The sequence below is a fragment of the Ciconia boyciana genome, chromosome 5, assembly GCF_034638445.1.
Source record: "Ciconia boyciana chromosome 5, ASM3463844v1, whole genome shotgun sequence".
Lineage (NCBI taxonomy): Eukaryota > Metazoa > Chordata > Aves > Ciconiiformes > Ciconiidae > Ciconia > Ciconia boyciana.
Window position 1 is genome coordinate 81,880,875 of NC_132938.1, and position 19,700 is coordinate 81,900,574.

Below are 19,700 nucleotides of genomic sequence, written 5' to 3' on the forward strand. Positions count from 1 at the left end.
ACACACATTACACGTTTATACTAACATACATACACGCACACCCCAAAGAAAACAAAAAACCAAAAAGTTTAATTCATGACATGCGTCGCACAGGGAATCCCAGTCGTTGGCAAATACCTTCAGCATGGTCATGGACATTTTCATCAGGGATACGTTCAATCTGAGTCTCTACAGACTCATCCCAAATGGGTCTGGTGTCAAAGATGTCTTCAGGAACTGACTGCTGAGTCTCACTGGATGGCACATTTTCAATAACTGAAACTTCTAGGGCGCTACTGCTTTCATCATCTGAAACTAATTCTTGTTCTCTCTCTGACTGCGTGAGTCTTTCCACTAATTTAGAAGCTTCATCACTAATTTCTTCAAAGAATTCTATGGAATTTTTGTACAGGTCAAAAAATTGTTCCTTACTTTCTTTTGTGGGACTAAAAGCACTGCGGGAAGCTGTAGTGCTTCTACTTTTAACTGGCAACCGTGATGAAAATACCTTGGGTCTTGCTGTTGTTGCCTCATCTGAGTCTAGCTCAAGCTTCATCTCTCTCTCCCTCTCCCTGGTCTCAGCTTCTGCCTCAGCATAACTCCTAGCTTTTATTGAACGTTTAGTCTTTGGGTCCATGGGAATACTTGCATCAGACTCAGATTTACTTCGGTTATCTTGTTTCATAGGTAGTTTGCTTGTCATGTCAAGAGCTTTGGGTGACTCTAGCTTGCGGACAGATGTGTCTGTGTACGTATGTTGTTGTTCAGCTTTTTGGAAAGCTGCTTTGACAGGAATTTTAGACTTTGGTTTCGCTTGGTCATCTTTTCCTTCACACTGCAAACTGTCTAGGAAGCCATCTGTGGAAAGGCTCTCATTTTCCGATTGTTGCAAGGATTGCGATGCAGCAGCAGCTGTTCTTACAGGAATTTTGGATTTGCTTTCACAAGAAGGCACTCTCTCCATTAGAGCAGTAGGGATTTCAATCACAGACCTCTGCTCCTCTGGTGAAGAGTCTGGGGACTCATCACCCTGTTCAGAACAAACTAATCTAGTGACTTTGGAAAAATCTAATTCGTCTTCTACTACAGACTGCTCAGGAGAGATAGGGCAAGGCACCTGACTGCTATCAACCATGTCAGTCTCCATTCTGGAGAGGGGCTCAGCTTCAGAGGCAGCAGTTTCTTTCTTTGGTGATTTTGAAGAAGCTGAAATACCCATTTTAATCGGAATTCTGGATTTAAGATCTGCTTTTGTGGTGCCTATGCTGACACCTTCACCTGTCATTTCTTCTGATTTATCACTAGACTCAGATGCTGGGGGTGAATATTTCAACGTATCTTTTTCTTGTATATCTGAGTCCTCTGATTCTGAAGGTGAAAATGGATCTGGTGAGCTCTTCAGCTTAGAAGATTCCACCTCTGCTGCTTCTTTCACTTCTTCAGATAAAGAAACTTCTTCCTGAGGCTGCTGCCCCATTTGGAAGAATTGAAAGCTTTCATCTGGATAGTTCCTTTTGGTCATGTCAATAGCTCCACTTCTAGTCATTTCAAACAACTTTCCTTCCTGAAAAAGAAAAGGATTTTGTTCACTAAGTGGTGTCCCTTCTTCGGTGGGTGTTCTGGCTGGTGTTGTATCAGGCGTTGTGCCTTGTGATCGCCTATCTACCATCAACCCAAATATCTTTTGTTCCTCTTCTTTCACCCGAGCTTCAAAAGCTTCATCGTCTTCACGTATTTCACTCCACATGTCAGAATCCACATCAGTTTTAGTGATGACAACTTGACTGATCGATTTCTCTGTTTCATCTCTTATATCCTCAAGGGCAGATTCAGCTAATTTTGTGGAATCTGACGCTGAAGACCCTTGTGACATTTTCTGAAATGCATCCTCTGGTTTTGGCTCTACTTCCATATATACTTCCTCTGAAGAGTGATATTCGCTACCTGTGTCTCTGCTAAGTAAAGCTTCACCAGTCTGATCTTTTCCTTCGTCAACAGAATAGTTTTCCCTACATAGCAGACTTCTACCAGAGCCTACCTTACTTTCAGTGTCAGTAAAGAAATGTTCAGAAGACACATTTTCATAAGGGCTTACTATATAAGGAGCACTACTTTCAGCAGCATCTGCTACACAACTTTCAGGTTCCACTGTTTCAGTGGTAAGGGGTGAATACTCTGGTAAGGGCTCCTCAGCATGACTATCTCTTTGAGATGTTTCAAAATCTGTATCTGCTTTTCCCAAGTCACTTCCCAGAGCAGAAAGGTCAGTGGTATCATCTTCAGCCAGTTTGCCATCCTGTGGTACAGAGTACCCAGTGGTACTGTGTCCACGAGAACTATCATCTACTTTCTCAGGAGCAGCTCCTGGAGAAATGAGATCTGTGTGTGTTAACAATGCAGTGGTTTTGACATCTTTTTCAGTAGTATCATATTGCTGTAGTGTTAGTGAAGACTCAACATGAGCTTCTTTTTGAGAACTGTCACCAATGGAATGACACAGAGTACCCCCAGATTGTGTGACAGGGGCATTGGGACTAACTGTCTCACTGTCATCTGTACTGTCACATTTTGATTCATCAGCTTCTGCTGATACACAACCATCAGAATGACAACTGCCTGATTCTCTTGTGCAAGCCTTACAGCTGCCCTCAAGGATAAGTGGTTCCTCTTTGTCATCTTCTGTTGGCTTATCCTGTTCTGCTTTAATTGCACCTATCCTGAGAGAGCATTGTTTTGAATCAATGGGTTGAAAACCTGCTTCGTCGGGGCTAGAACTGGAGTCAATACTGGATGGTAATGGTGAGGGTGGCTGCACTCGGACCACAGGCTCCATTAAGAGGCCTGAGTCGGCTTCTTTTTTTAGCTGAGTCAATTCCAGCTCACTTTCTGAAGAGGAAGAACTTTTTCTAGATTCAGCTGCAGACATCACCACTGTAGGTATATCTTTTTCTTCTACAGCTGTTGACTCTGGTTCTCCAGCTTCACATGCAGCTTCTGAATCGGCAACTACAGAAGATTCATCTTGCTTACAATCCTTTTTGTAATCTCTCTTCTGCTTTGCTTCTTGTTCTAATTCATCAAACATTTTGATTTTGGTCACCATTTTAAACATCTCCTCTTCGGGGGTGAATCTCTTCTTTGGTTCACTTTCTGAATCATCCTCTGGTTCTTCACTGACTTCGGGGATCACGGCTGACTTTGGTATGTTTGACAGTGCCTGTGAGTCTACTGTTTTAGGTGTGATTTCATAGCTAATTTCTTCAGAACTAGGAGTTTCAGGTGAGAGAGGACTTTTCCCTGAACTCTCCATGAGGGATGTTTGCTCTAGACTGTCATCATCAGCACTTCCCTCAGGGTCACGGAGAATCCTGGAACGCACCGATGCCAGCTCTGGGCAGGTTTCTCCTTTGCTAAGAACAGACTGAAGAGGACCCTGCCCCAAAATACCAGCCTTCACTGTTTGTTCTACAGGGCTACTTTCAAGGGAATCACGGCAGGGAGACTCTTTCATAGGACTGGGCTCCAAAGAATCAGGCGTTTTGTGTGATGAGTTATCTTCTAGCACTGGGCTTGCTTCCAGTGAGTCTTTATGACTTATAGCCAAAGAGTCATCTGCAACTGGGCTAAAGCTTTCACTATCATGGCTAGCAAGTGAAAGTTCCAATTTCTGGGGACTTCTAACCACAACACGGCGTTCACAGGTTATATCTTTTTCTTTCTCTAAAGCAGTGTCATGTGTTTCAGAAGACTTAGTTAAATGTGCAGTGGTTCTGGATTCTTTATCCCTGCTAATATCTTTCATAACGGAAGCTGAGCTACTTTCTTTAAGTTTATCAGCCTCTTCTTCAGAGGCTGTAGGTACAAGCTCTTCTGATACATGGTCAGAACGAGACTTACTAGTCTCAGTAACAGCATCTAGCTGTCTTTCAGTAATACCTTTTTCATCTTCCTTTGGAGAAAGTTCCTTCGGAGAACATGTTTCTGCTGTTGTGTGTGCTCTAGCTGCTCCTTTAGCTTCTTCAATTTCCCCATCAGTTTTCTTTGGTGAGAATGAGAGGCTTTCAGGGCTCGTTTCTGGAGTCTCTGCCAGACCCTCATGCTTATAACTTTCCTCAGAGCTGATCTGAGGGGTTCCGTCAAGCAGGCTACCTGGAGAATCAGCCACACCTTCGTGTTTAAGGCTCTCTGAGCTCCCATCAAAAGCAGCACTTTGCAGAGAAAGAGCAGGAAGGAACCCATCTTTGACATACTCTGTGGGAAAAGCAACACTGAAAGGACTGGTCAGTACTTGCTCCAAGTTAAGCTCTCCCTCCTCTGTCACTGAAAGGTGTCGGAACTGTTGATATTTGTCATTATCCTCCAGTTCTTCTTTAATGACATCAGAAAAGTCTGTTGAGGTTTTTCTGTCAGGGCTGATCTGGAAGTCAGTATCTCCTTGGTCATCAGAAGTCCTGCCCTTCACAACTGCTGTATCTTTGGCACTTTCATCATCAAACACTGGAGGGAGAGGTTCAGTTGGTTTTTTGCTGCTCTGCTCTTTTACCTGCTCTTTACCTACAGCTTTCTTGGTAATTTCGACAGTAGAAATGTGCATTTTTCCTTTTTTTGATTGCGGCTCTTTCTCCGCTTTTAATGTCGTGCTTTGTTTGTCCTTCTGTTTGTCTGTTTTGTGGCTTGATACTCTCCTCGTTTCACTTTGTGAAGAAATTGTTTTTCTCCGGGTTGTTTCCTTCTCAGGTAGCTGTTGCTTCTGTTTGACAGATTTGTGCTCAAACAGTCCAGATATATTCTTGGATGGGTCTTGACCTGACTGGAAGGCTTTCATCAGTTCACGAACTGACATGGTCTCTTCAAGTCTTTCTGTCTTAGAAGAAGGTGAAACAGGCGGTTGTGCCTTGTGCGCTACCGGCTTTTTGACTTGTACTGGTTTTTTAGAAGCCTTTTCAGCAGTGCCTTCTCTTGTTTGAACTCTGACAGGTAGTTTTGACCGTATTTTTTGTTCATCTTCCACTCGTTTCTGAAGAGCTTTAACTTTATCTTTTATTGAGCCAATAGGAGTTTCCTCTATAACAGGGGATACAGCTTTAGCCTCAGGAGCAGCTGTCAGTGTTAAGCCAGGTTCCTCACCTAGCGCCTCATCTGAAGTGAGCTTCGTTAGTCCTGGTTGTTCTTCACTGCTGCGCATCTTGCCTTCCTTTTGCTTGTCTCTTAATTTTGTCCTAACTGGCTTTTTAATTTCTAAGGCTGGCTTGTGTTGCTCCTGCGGACTTAGTGTTTCAGTCGGAGATTCTTGTCCTTCTTTTTCAGAATCTCTGCTTATTACCACAGCTTCAAATCTCTCTTCTACTAAGTCTTCTTGCAAAGCTTGTGGCTGTACCTCATGAAGAGAAACATATGTTTTTAAATCCTCTGCAAGGTAATCTACCCTTCCTGTCGTGTCTGGCTTCTCCATTTCTGTTGTCCCTTTGTCTACCCTGACTTCTACACAGGTAGGTTCAGTGACTTCTAAAGGAGCATTTCTTCTGGCCTCTTCAATTTCTTCATCACTGACAATGACCCATTCTTCTTCTACAAGTTCTTGTTTGGAAAGGGACTTCTGCAAAACACGTTCTTCTCTGGTATAGGATCCACCTCTCAGAATTTCATTTACTTTTTCTAAGTCTTCTTTCACTCTTTCAACTATTTCAAAAGGCTCTCCTGGCTCTTCTTCAGTGGGTTTTCCAAGATCTTTCACTTTAATGGAGCCTGATTTATCAGAAGGGTCAGTTGTCAAGATGGCAGTCATTTTGATCAAATCTTGTTTCATCTCAGAAACTTCAGACAACAGGTCTGGACTGGCTAGTACAGGGACTTCATTAACCAGATGGCTTTTCAGGATAGATGTTTCTGTAGATTCTGTCTCGTCATCTTTGATGCGAACGAAAAACATTGAAAGTAAAATGGAAATCAAAAATAGAGATTGGAAAATGTAATCAGGACTGAAAATGACAGTCTTTGGTTGCAGTGGTAGGAAGGTCAACAAAATGGGCCGGGAATGGTGGATCCACAAGATCTGAGGGTACAAGAGCAAAGCAAAGCTAACAGGAGGGGGGGAAAAAAAACTGAAAAGGAAAATGGCAGGAAATAACTTGCTTAACTTTATCAATATAGCACAACCACACATACATTACCAAAGCTGTAACAAACCAAATCAGGACACCACTAAAAAAAAAACCAAAAACACAACAACAACAACAAAATTTAAAATTAAAAACAGAAAAAACACAGTGACGTTACACAAAGATAGGCATCTCAAGATTGTTCAGATGTTACAGATCAATGTTCAAATAAAAATAAACGAGAAAAAAGGGGGAAAGCATTAGAACTGATTGAAAGTCGATTTCCTCTAAGAGAAAGCCAGTGTTAGCAAACTGTCAGAATAACATTGGGTTAACATTTTTTGTTCTTAATGACCAAAATAAAAAGTTAAAAGTAATTCTGCAGTAATCTAAAATATGATCAAATATGTAGAGATCTGAATCAGCTGCAAACCGGCATTTCATCTAAGGGGATTTCACACCTAAACAATGAAACAAACATTCTTTTGTTTTAAGAGGCATGGTCCTTTCCTTGGAACATCCTCATTGACAACTAATGAATTGACTGAGGAAAGAGAAGACAGAGAAGAAAAGGAGAGATAATAAGAAAAAACTGTGAATCAACTTAGAAGTGATTTCAAAGTTTTAAAAAATGTAATGTATGGCAACCAAAAATCAGAGACAGTCACACTAGACACATACATACAATTCATGTAAGGCAAGTTATTTCCATGCAAAGCAAAGGTGTTGCAAATGCTGCTGGGTATGTAGTTTCAGTTAAAAAACAATAGCTCTAAAAATTAATCATATAAATTAAAGATACATGAAAATATTGTAAAACATACTGTGGTGAAATATTTGTCTAATCTGTGCAATCAACATACAGTAAGCTGGATGTAGGTAATTCCCATTATGCCATAAGGGCCTGCTGGGAATATTTAATTTCAGGAAGGACTACTAAAAAATGTATATTGAACAGAATGAAACATTGGAGGACTGAAGCAAGTTATGAACAGAATGCAATGCTTAGAATTTATAATTGTACATTTTTCTTTTAATCACATCACATAAAACTTGACGCATTCCTGCACCCCAGTCTAAAAGTCAAAGTAGTAGTGCAAATAAGGAGAACCTAAGCAATACATAATTATCTGTATTTCTTCGTCAAAAATATCTATTTTGCTACGCTATTCTCTTGTGTGTAATGAATGCTAAATGTTTGTGCTGTACGTTAATTATAACCAGATTGCTGGGGGTGATTTTGGTGCTGCCAATTTGGTGCTTTGGTGCTGCTGTTTTTAGTGTGAACTGTCTAGTGCATGCTGAAATGCTGTCTAGTAATTTTGTAGATTTGTAATACATATTTTCATAAGTGTCAAATGGCTGACTATCTCGCTGGCCAAAGAGTCCAGTTAATTAGCCTGAAGCAAAGAAGCTCCAGTGGGAAGAAAAACGCAAGTACTATCCAGACAGTGTGTGGCTGGTAGCAAGAATGCTTGCTGGGGTTCTCTGTGCCCTAGCTAGTTAACAGAGTGAGTAAGCAGTGGTAGAATTACTACTAGAGAAAAATAAGAGAACTCCTAAACTGTCAGGAATGGTCAATAGCTGTCAGTAAATGCAGCTGGTGGAGCACAGGACAAGGACCTTTTAGGACAGGCAGCACAGTCATTAACATCCCAGATTAGTACTCTTCCCTGCCATATTACAAGCTTTTGGATATGACATGGGTGGCCTCCCTCACACCTGCACCAAAGTGTTTCTAGCTCATATCACAAAGCTGTTCATTCTGCCAAGGAAGGCGAGCGTAGCACAACTGTGTGGGTGGCTGCTCTGTCTCTCAATGTAACTTTGAAAACTTAAGTGCAAATGTTTGTTTCTGAGAATAATTCTTTAGATTAAGTAAAGCAGCTGAAACAGAAGACGCCGATAAAATCTCTCAGTGTATTATAGTGTTCTGGAGGTTTTGTTGTTTGATTTTATCACTTGTTTATTTTCTCAGTGGGAAATTGTTTTGGATTCAGCAGAGTGGATCTTGAAACTGAGTACCTCTAACTGCTAAGCTCTTCTGGGTCATGTTTGTGGCTTCCCTCATTCTTTTGGATTCTTCTCATGAGAGCTGTTTACTTGTATTAACTCTTCAGCAGACTAGGAAGGAACTCACTCTATGGCCAAATGCTACATTCTCTAACACACTTTTCAGAAACACCAGTTCTAATCCTGGTTCTGGCTGAGACCTTTAAGGTCTATTCATGAAGGTGCATTTGGCAGTATTTTGACATGGGAGAGATTTTCTGCGTTGTCTCATAGATTCATTTCCCTTTATGTAAATATTCCCAAACCAAGGGCATGCACATGCGAGTCCTCGCTCTTACTGAACAGCACAACTACTGGGCCAAAAAATCAGTCACTTGTATATTACCTCATTGCAATTAAAAGTTGTTGAAACTAAAGGCAGCCATTAGCAGAAGTATAAGGGAACTGGGCTAACTTGCTTGGTTTTAAGTAAAAGAAGTTGGAAAAGAAGTTGCTTGGTTTTAAATATATTTTCCAGCAATTTGGATATCATGAGGTGAGCCACCTCAGTGGTCTTTAGGCCGGCACTTGTTGGTCTCTTTCATGTTTGTTAATTATACTTTTAACGATTCCTGGGAACAGCGTCTCTCTCTCACTCTCCTGCTTGCAGCTGATCTACCTGATTCTCAAACTAATTCTCCATTAAGCCAAAGGAGGAAGTGGCAAAACTAAATTGCTATCTGACCGGTATTTTCATTCATCCAGTGTAAGAGTCACCAAAACTTCTAGCTCTATGCTGTGTTGAATTAAGATGAGTCTGTGACAACCACAACTGAGCAACCTCACCCAACCTGCATCCTGCCACCTTCCTTAAGGTGGGTGTACTGCATTGAGTAAATAATTATGTGGCAAGGGGAGCATTCAAGCCCTTTTTCACCTGTATGTTTTACTGTTCTTTGAATTCACCTCCCATTTCCCATGGCCAAGGTGAGTCATGGGGCAACTGAAATTCTACTCTGCTGGCTATACTATGGTGTGTCTTTTCCACCTTGATGAAATTGGTTGTCCTGGTGTAAATAATAATGAATTAGAGCAAAAATCTGATACTAATAATGTTGTTAATCATGGTGAATACTATTTCCCACCACGTTATTAGCTATTTTGTCACCCTGATGTCTTTTATTCTCTATATGAAGCATTTCTGCTTTAGACAAAGGAGGTTATAGGGAAATGATCATCCATTTGATCTTCAGGATCATGGTGCTGTTGTCTTTCCAATTAAAACATGTACACAGTACATCAAGAATAAATAACCCTCAAAATGCAATGTAGGAAAAAAGGCAAGACATTGCACTTGAAACTGGAAACAAGACAGAAGTCATCCTTTTCCTAAACAGATTTAAGAAATCACTTCATTTGAAAACAGTTCTTATTAGAGATAAGTTCAGACTGAATAGATATTTGTTTGATTTGCATCTTCATTAAAGGAGATCTTTGGCACTGTGAACCACTCACCCTCAGTTTCTAATAATAATAATGGCCTGATTCTGTATATGCAAAGGGTATATATGCTGTACCAAGCTTAAACGTCGTATTTCCAGCCATATTTCACCACAGTAAAGGGCGGGGCGGGGAGGGAGAAGGGTTAAACAGCCTGATTACTTTGGACAGTATCACTTTTTTGCATGGTTGTATTTCATGAGTTTAATGAAATATATTAGAGTATTAATTACGTTTTCATTAAAAGTGATACTGTCATTTATCTCAAATGTGCGGCAACAATGTGTGTCAACAAATGGACAAAACAAAAAAATGGAGGGATGAGCATTCATACAAGCAAAATAGCAATAGCAGGATCACTAGGGATGTCAAAGGAAAGTAAATGCTTAGATGAACTGTTTTAAACTGTATTACTTGTTAATTTATACATTAAAATGTATTTAATTGGATAGCTGCTTTGGTATTAAATTGTTTTCTATTACATTTTTAAAGTATTGATGTTATTAGCAACAGCAGTTAAAGCTTAGCTTTCTTTCACGCTTATCTTTATTCTTAACCACCTTTCATAGAAACTGCATTATAACATTTCAAAATAAAAAACCAAAATCTTACTTTTTTCTGAAGTCATATCAACCTGGAAGAGAAAAAAGGGGGAAATGTAAAAGTTTGAATAGAATCGATCTATATAAAGTCACTAGTGAAGTAGTACAGGTTGAGTCAAATCCACTAGATGTATGGAGACACACAGATTCATTGACTCAAATGGAACCAAGAATGTCTTTAAAATAACAGCAAAAGCATGGCTTAATTTATTTAGTGTTTCTAATAACAGAAAAATGGTTACTTTGCTATAGTTATGGTCAACAGTGGGTGCAAAATGTTGCAATGTATTTTCTTTAAATGCAACTAGGAGCATAGAGGACCCAGACTTTTGCATTACTGGGTATGTTGTTGCATCGTTCTCTATTTATTTCTTCCTGTCTAAAGCAAAAATGTCCAATATGGTCATCTGAAGGCCTGTGTCCCATCTGGAAGGCCACTAGTATGCTTTATACATAGTTTCATTGTACATATTCATTCCGAGATCACAGTTTGCATTTTTGCCTCTGTACTTTGTGATGATGAAAAGCAGGTGCAGAAATGACTGCAGACTTACTACTACCTAAGGCAAGAACTAGGACTTGATGCCACTAATAGCTGTTGATACCTCTAAATGGAAGCAGCGATGGTCCTCAGAGGCCATCTTTTTGATTTTTCAGAGGGTACAGATTGAAAAAGCCATCCAATTTTACTGTTACTCAAAAGAAAACATAGCCCTTGCCAAAAAACATTTAAAAAATGCAATGTCAGACTATGAAAATTCAAGAAGCACATTTCTGAAGTTGCCTTGCAGTTTGACTTTTTTTCAGTTCTGCTAGCACAATCATCGTCCACACAAGCAAAGATTTTTGTTGTGTAAATTTGGATATGCAAAAGTACGCAAAGTTAGAAGTAGCACTAAACATTTAATCTCCTACACAAACTTGTGGTGCTAGGATGACTGTGAGGAATGAAAATCAGCTATACGGTACTGTTGATAGAGTGTACTGTGTATGTTGAAGCCCCCAAGATAGTTTTTCAGTGAGCGTTGAAAAGGTTTTACTTGTTTAAAAGTATTCTTTATAAAGATAAATGCCATATATTGTCTCAGGTAAGATGTTACTAATTCTTGCTTTTCCATGAACTGAAAATGAATACAAGTAAATCACTGGCAACACTTACACGTTCGTACATGCCTTGCAATCATTTAGACTCACATTATTAAACTTCACACTTATGAAGTTTATGCACACAGCAGTGTGTACTACAGATCCATAATAGTATGAATTCCCTGGATGCACAGATTGCCCTACATGGTAACCTAGGGTCCCTAGGATACTTTAATTGCCTGTACTTTAAATTGCTCCAAGTCAGTCTGGAATGATGTCAGCATACTAATTAATATTATTAACATAAAAACAAATAAAGTAAACAAAAAAAAAATTAAAATGGAAGGTGTTTTTAGCCATCAATGAGCTTGTCTTTTTGTGCTTTAGTTTCTTATATAAAAATATAAGAAGTCATCAATGTTTGGAAAAATAATTTTCCAATACCTTTTACAGAGCATAGATTTGTTAAAAACAACTTTTGGGGACTTCACTGGGAATGCATAAACACCATTATAGAGGCTAAAAGAACTAGTTTTGTGCTTTTGGTACGAGATCGAATGATCACCTGATAAGAAATGTTACCTTCTGAAAGAATATAGTGGGAATTAGCTTAAAAACTTTGGCCATGTATTCACTTGACAGTGCCTATATTTCAGCACTGAAATAGGAGTGGTAAATATTTCTGTAATGATCATAGGAAACTGCAACCCATGCAACAAGAATTCTGAACTCTGTTTCGCAGTTCATGGAAAAGATGTCCATGGTCTTTGGGGAGCAGGCTATTCGCACAGTGCTGGCACTCTCACTTGTTTCCAACAGCTGAACATCATCAAAATGTGGGGATGCTTTTCTAATATTACTCATTCATGTAGCGGTTAGACCTTAAGAAACATCTCGAACTGCCAGATTGGGGCTGGGAATGTAGGGGGGAGTTGGCCACATTTCTCTGTTAAGATGCAATTCAGTTTATGGTAAAGATGAAAACTCTGCTTCTTTTACGTGGGGTAAACTTACTTGTAACTTCTGGGTTCACACTGATTCTGTACTGGACTTCAGTATCCAACTCAGAAATCTGTAAGATCCAGTCTACTGGATGTTATAAATGGACAAGATGTGTGAATTGCAGCCCTTTCAGGTATACAGGTAGTGCATTCAATTGCAATCCGGTCGCAGACTCCCCCCAACAGCGGGGAACTTGCTGATGGAGGCAATTGTTGTATTTAGGTCTGTTCCTCTGCCTCCGTTCCCCCCTACCCACCATCACTGTTTTGAGGAACTATTAAGAAACTATTCTGAAAGCAAAATGAACTATTATACACCTCCAAAATCAATGCATCTGAATCAGTAAAACTTTAACATAGGGAAAGTTAAACTCAGTAAACTCCAAAAGTGAGCCTGTGCAAGATCCTTTTAAGTGCACTCCTCTTCATTGTTTTTGTAGCACTGAGCTACTGATTGATACGCTTGTTTCACCACAGATTTAATCTTCCAAGCTGTATCTGTTAGTTATATTTTAGTAGTATGCATAAGCAATAACATGCCGTTATAGCCACATTACCTCTTCTTCTTGTTCTTGATCTGATTCTGATTCCTTTCAGTTCCAAAATGCCATGCAAAAAGAGAAGGGGAAAACAGAGCAGGCAAAATGCAAATTTTTTAGAAGAAGAGAGTAGGAAAACAGAACTTCTGACAACATTTAACAGAAAAGAAGAAAATGCAGTACGTTTCTGCAATTGATTTCTTACGTCAAAAAGTGGCAAAACTAAACTGTCAGTTTAAAACACAGAAGGCTGCAGAATCAAGCAAATTACAAACAGAAAAGTTGCTTCTGGGTGTTAGACATCTAGTTATCCTTATTTGTACCAAAACTTAAAATAGACACATGCTTTTGCACCCATAAATTAGCACGAATAAATACTTAAAATAGTCAAGAACATTCCCCATTTAAAGTTAAAATATGTTGAGGTGTGTTATATTTAAATTATACAAAAATGCTGTAATAAAGATTATATTATATGCTAAAAATGCTGAGAAAAACAGGCAAGATTTTGGGCAAACAGCCTAACACATTCCTAAAAGGCATGCAGCTGCTAATCTGACAAGGACAGTAAAAAACCTGAGTTATCGCAGAATAGCAATAAACTGACTCTAAGGAATCAAGTGCTTCTTAACACCTGATCTCACTTAAACAAAAATCAAGGGCACTCCTATGACTTATGAGAATTCAACTGGTCTCAATAAATACTAACTCATACCAGAGTTTTCCTCTCCTTTTTCTGCCCTTGATATTGGACCATTTTCTTCCACAGATACATTAATAACTGTTATAACAATATTGTGAAGAAAGACCATTTACACGATGTGATGTACTCATAGATTCTTGCAAGATTTGATCAGATGTAGGAAGAAAAGTCAGTGTCCAAAGACAACGTAATATTAAAATCTAGCCCAAGAAAATATTTTCGGCACTGCTATAAACTTTACAAATTCTAGAGCTCAAGTCTGCTACATTTTTATCACTATCACCACAGACAAATAAGGCAGTCAGCTAAAAATGCTATTGCAAAGCTCATTAACTTTCAAATTAGCAAATGAAAAATATGACAAATAATATTCAGTCCTTCTGTACTTGGCAGATGAAGTTGCTAAGCCTCTATCCATCATATTTGAGCAGTCGTGGCAGTCTGGTGAAGTTCCCACTGACTGGAAAAGGGGAAACATAACCCCCATTTTTAAAAAGGGAAAAAAGGAAGACCCAGGGAACTACAGACTAGTCGGTCTCACCTCTGTGCCTGGCAAGATCATGCAGCAGATCCTCCTGGAAACTATGTTAAAGCACATGGAAAATAAGGAGGTGACTGTTGGCAGCCAACATGGCTTCACTAAGGGCAAATCATGGCTGGCAAATTTGGTGGCCTTCTATGACAGGGTTACAGCGTTGGTAGATAAGGGAGGAGCAACTGACGTCAACTGCCTGGACTATTTCACACTGTCCCACATGACATCCTTGTCTCCAAGTTTTGATTGGAGATATTGATTTGACGGATGGACCACTTGGTGGATAAGGAATTGGCTGGATGGTCGCACTCAAAGAGTTGCGGTCAACGGCTCGATGTCCAAGTAGAGACCAGTGATGAATGGTGTTCCTCAGGGGTCGGTATTGGGACCGGCGCTGTTTCACATCTTTATTGGCGACATGGACAGTGGGATTGAATGCACCCTCAGCAAGTTTGCTGATGACACCAAGCTGTGTGGTGCAGTCGACACACTGGAGGGAAGGGATGCCATCCAGAGGGACCTTGACAGGCTTGAGAGGTGGGCCTATGCAAACCTCATGAGGTTCAACAAGGCCAAGTGCAAGGTCCTGCACCTGGGTTAGGGCAATCCCAAGCACAAATACAGGCTGGGCTGAGAAGGGACTGAGAGCAGCCCTGAGGAGAAGGACTTGGGAGTGTTGGTTGATGAGAAGCTCAACATGACCTGGCAATGTGCGCTTGCAGCCCAGAAAGCCAACCGTCTCCTGGGCTGCATCAAAAGAAGCGTGACCTCCCTCTCTACTCCGCTCTCCTGAGACCCCACCTGGAGTACTGCATTCAGCTCTGGTGTCCCCAACATAAGGAGGACATGGACCTGTTGGAGTGAGTCCAGAGGAGGGCCACAAAGGTGATCAGAGGGATAGAACACCTCTCCTATGAAGACAGGCTGAGAGAGTTGGGGTTGTTCAGCCTGGAAAAGAGAAGGCTCGGGGGAGACCTTATAGCAGCCTTCCAGTACCTGAAGGGGGCCTACAAGAAAGCTGGAGAGGGACTTTTTACAAGGGCATGTAGTGATAGGACAAGGGGTAATGGCTTTAAACTGAAAGAGGGTAGATTTAGATTAGATAGAAGGAAGAAATTCTTCACTAGGAGGGTGGTGAGGCACTGGCACAGGTTGCCCAGAGAAGTTGTAGATGCCCCATCCCTGGAATTGTTCAAGGCCAGGTTGGATGGGGCTTTGAGCAACCTGGTCTAGTGGAAGGTGTCCCTGCCCATGGCGGGGGAGTTGGAACTAGATGATCTTTAAGGTCCCTTCCAACCCAAACCATTCTATGATTCATACCTTAAGAACATCATATGATCTTCAGACATTATCCTTACACTTTGTGAAACAGGTATGAATGGTAACTTCACCTTCAGAGAGGTGTCACAAGACACGGTTAGACAGCGTGGGAAGTCTTTGGTAAAATAAAAAATGAACCTAGAGGTACTCACTGAGTCCCAGATCTGTCTCACCCCTGAACAGAATCTGGATAAAATTTCTGTATGAAATAAGATTAGCACAGGTCTTGTGCAACACCAAATGAAACCACGGGAGCTATATAGTGCAAACTGGATTTTCATCTCCCTTCTGTCATCTCTTCTGAGTCCTCAGAAAATATTTGATAACGTCTTTGAGCACTGGCATTAAGAGCACCAAACCCAAAAAACTGAAAGCCCTTGGGTGGTATTTATTCTTCCTTAAAATACCTGACTACAAAGCTTTAACAATATTTTGGTCTCCTACTCATTTCTTGTTTATATTATAATGCTGATGACTATAGATCAGTATAATTTCACAGTACCTTTGTGTAAACGGGTAAAGTGATGTTTAAATTACATATGGCTTGATGAACGAGGCCTCTTGTAGATTTTGGCTCCTTCATGAATGATAATCGTCCACAGGGTTCTTGAGTGGTATCTCGCACCTGGTAGAGCAAACATACAGACATTTAATCTGTTATTTTGCTATTCTGCTGTATGATCTACTTGTACCACTCAAAACTCTTTACCAGAAAGAGGCTAGATGTGGGAGAAGAAGTCCATGTAGGCAAAAATAATGTGTTTTCTCTTTTTTTTTTCCCCCTGCTTGTTTGTAAATGTACACACGGATGTATTTGTGTGTCAAAGCAAGAGCAGACACAAGCAGGTACATGCTTACACATTAGAAACTTATTTATAGAAGGCAGTCCTAACGCTGTAATCACAGTCTTAAAAGAACAGAGACATTCCAGTATGACTGGGCTTCTGTGATGACTTACAACACCCATTTTTCACTGAAATGGTCCCCAAACTTTCTGGTCATAACAGAGACTCATTTTGTATTAGGTGACAAAAGGAACTAAGTCATTTTCCCCCTTATGGCAAGAATACATATTTATGCTGATGTTTGCGATAACTCTCTGCTCAAAATGTTAGTATTAAATGTTGTGTTTGTTCATTTGGCTACTCTTTTGGCTGAGTGGCTGGAAACAGTGAAAGAATACACTTAAAATTTCTTCTCTTGCAAATGTTTTCTCAAACTTATTGATAAATCCTAGTCTTAGAATGAAGAAATTTGCTGGAATATATTTACAGGTGTGACCATTATTATCTACAAAAGATACTACATCATGCCATACTTTAAGATTTTCCAGTGAATCTTAGAAAAATCTCTTCCATAGGTGTTAGTAGGAACAAGTGTAAGCACTTAGAACTTAAGATACTGGTGATGTGGTTTTAGCTGTTGTACATAATGTCAGGAGGATTATGTACGATATCACAGAAGAAATACAACTGAAAGCATTATCTCATTCTTAGGTTTCTGAACTGATAAAATGATACAATTGGATACATGTGTATTAACTTTATCAGACTGAAAATACTAGATGCAGAGATATACATGTTTTTGAACATATTTTGGAAAAATCCATCATGGAGAAAAATATGCATAGCCAAAGGTAGGTGGTGGCACAGATAAAGTTCTAAATTAAAACAAGCTTACAAAATATTGCTGGAAAGGAGGGAGAGAGTTTAAAAGTTGTCTAGCAGCATACAGCATATTTAATACAATGAGGGAGTGGGTTGATTTTCTCTACTTTTTGGAAGTTTCCATTCATAAAGCATTTCTCTAAAACTGTTTTATGTAATGGTAGTAACTACTGAACTCTACTAGTGTAGTCGGGATGTCCCAGTAGAAGGAAAAGTTTGTGGGAAGAGGTTTGCAGTGCCCTCTGAATCTCTCTCTCCAGAAAAGGAGGTGATGGTGGCTCGGTGACAGCAGCCCCCTCTGCTGCTAGCACAGACCACAGCGAGAGCACTTTTTTACGACTTACTGCTCCCTGCAGATCTCCTGAACGATGCAGATGAGCCCCATAGACCATGGTGTTTATGTCACTGGCTCTAGGGCTAAAGCATTAGTTAATTTTGGATGAACGGAGGTTTTGTGTTTTGGCTTTGGTTTTACAAACTTTCCTACTCACATAAAAGTTTTTAAAAGAGAATAGTACAGTAATATACACTACCGGGATAAAATTAGGTTCCAGTTGGGGATTTATCAAAATTAATGACTTCCTTTTTCCTTTGTTCTCAAAAATATGGTAAAACCATAACTTGAAATATCAAAAAAGGAGCCATGCTTTTCTTACTATATCCCCAAGGAAGTTTTGCATTGCTAATGAAGGGAGGATGACTGGTTGAAGAACAGTTACATCTGTATTTACAGCCATATGCATATTTACAAGTGTAGGGTACAGCGATCATATTTTGATAGATTTCTGCCAATTCTACAATGTTTTCTGACACTTTTTTGCAGTTTCCGCATTTTTTCCTGCAATATATTGAACCATGATACAGAAAGCAAACAAGATCAAACTTGATCAGCTCTTTAGATTATAAAGTAGAGAACAGGATTCCTAGAAGTACCATTCTGGTGTCTGAAAGAGTGCTGTGGACACGTGCATATATATCAGAACACAGGCACAGATAATTATATTTAGAGAAAAATCTTACTAAATTTTAGGTAGCCACTTCTGGTTGTTTTGACTACCCAAGTCAACATTTAATCCATTATCACAAAATAATTTGGAACTGTTCTACAGTCTGCTAAGTTTACAATAAACTCAGAAGTAAACAAAAAAGAAAAATACAATCCATAGCTCATATTATAACATTACCTTAACAAACAGAGGAAGTCTATTTTCTTTGAAGGCAAAAAAACTGAATATATGATGTTGCCCACTCTTTGTTAGTGGCACCAAATTGCCAAAGCAGTCAACATAGATGGGTTTTCCTTCTAATACCTATTGGAAATGAAAAAGCAGCAAAGCAGCAATTAATCACAGTGAGGTGGTTAGGATTTCTTCTGAAGCATAATTCTACAGTAGTTTCAATTAATTTCTTAAAATGTTACGACTTGTCAGCATTTACAAGATTTGTTATGTACAGTTACCTAAAGCCTGTGGAAACATTTCAGATTATTAAATTCCAAATGGAATACATTGTTAATTCAATAACAATCGTGTGACGCTATAAACGACAAAATGAGTATTCAGTGTCATGAATCTGGGCAAATTCTCAATCTATATTTTAATTTGGATTTTTTATTGGCTCCAATTTTAGCACACTTTGCTAACCTGGCTTCAACATAACAGTCAAAGAAATATTTTCTTTATCGATCACATCAAAAGTCCTTGCTTTGACTGGTAGGATAAGCAGCCAGTCTGGGAATATCATGAAGTTGCAGAGGACCTCTTTACCAGTGCAGAAACTTTCTAAATTAGACTATCTATGTGTTTAACCTACCTGCAACAGTCTGCTGCAGCAGGCAAAGACAGTGTATATTAGTAGATGCCATTCATTTCAGCTGGATTTGTAAAGGCCTAGAGCTTTTGAAAGTCAGGCCTCAGGTAAATGCCCCTCTGAAATGCCTATACAATGATACTGCCTACGTCTTTGGATTGCTATTGTTACAGCCCCTCCACACATTTAAATCTCAGCTTACCAGTTTTGGAGATGTTCCCTTCAAACTGTCAATAAATTAACGTCTCATCCTTACTTTTCAGAAATTCAGCCTTGTCATTCAGTTTCATAAGCCCATATTTTATCTAGCTGCTCTGCACAAGAAATGCCTGTCAGAGCTTCAGGAACAATGAGGACAAATTTTTTAAAGGTGGGATTCTCACAGAAAAGAGCAGATATGCTGATGATAGACTACTTATACTAAGCAGAAGAATACGCCATGCATGCAGTTAAAGCACTTTCAATTTGTCATCCCTTCTGAGGAAGCTAACAGACCCAGAAAAACTGCGTTTAGCAGGCAGTTTGCTGGATTCCACATAGCAAAGCTTTTGCCTGTTCAGCAACAGATTTCTTTCTTTTTTTTTTTTTTTTTGTAAAGCAGACTATTAATCAAACCTGCTAGTTTAACTTCTCAGTATGCAAAGATGCTGACAAAACGTGACTACTGTTGACTGCCTTTGTGGTTAGTGATATTCATTTATGGAGTTACTGGAAGTTGAGATTTACCTGTCCTTTTTGGCTTTGACTATCTCCCCTTTTCTTGCAACACCCACTTAGTATCAGGCTCAGGAACATAACAGTTCAGCAAAGAACAGCACCCTCAAAACTCATCTTTACTCACACATTCCTCTAAGAGGAAGTTAATAACT

At 39.6% G+C, this 19,700-nt stretch overlaps 1 protein-coding gene across 13 annotated transcripts in view; it reads right to left on the reverse strand.

Annotated features, from left to right (window-relative positions):
- Nucleotides 1–19,700, reverse strand: part of ANK2 (ankyrin 2) — a 258,299-nt gene that overhangs the window by 20,618 nt on the left and 217,981 nt on the right. For 9 of the 13 annotated variants that reach the window (XM_072861198.1, XM_072861194.1, XM_072861188.1 and 6 more), the window contains 4 exons: nucleotides 18,207–18,332; nucleotides 15,858–15,980; nucleotides 12,816–12,848; nucleotides 10,182–10,203 (listed from right to left, as the gene is read on the reverse strand). In XM_072861198.1, coding sequence (XP_072717299.1) covers nucleotides 10,182–10,203; nucleotides 12,816–12,848; nucleotides 15,858–15,980; nucleotides 18,207–18,332 — 304 coding nt within the window. Of the gene's footprint in view, nucleotides 1–117; nucleotides 5,887–10,181; nucleotides 10,204–12,815; nucleotides 12,849–15,857; nucleotides 15,981–18,206; nucleotides 18,333–19,700 lie in introns of all 13 variants that reach the window. The other 4 variants (XM_072861195.1, XM_072861189.1, XM_072861199.1 and 1 more) reach the window with 3 other exon arrangements.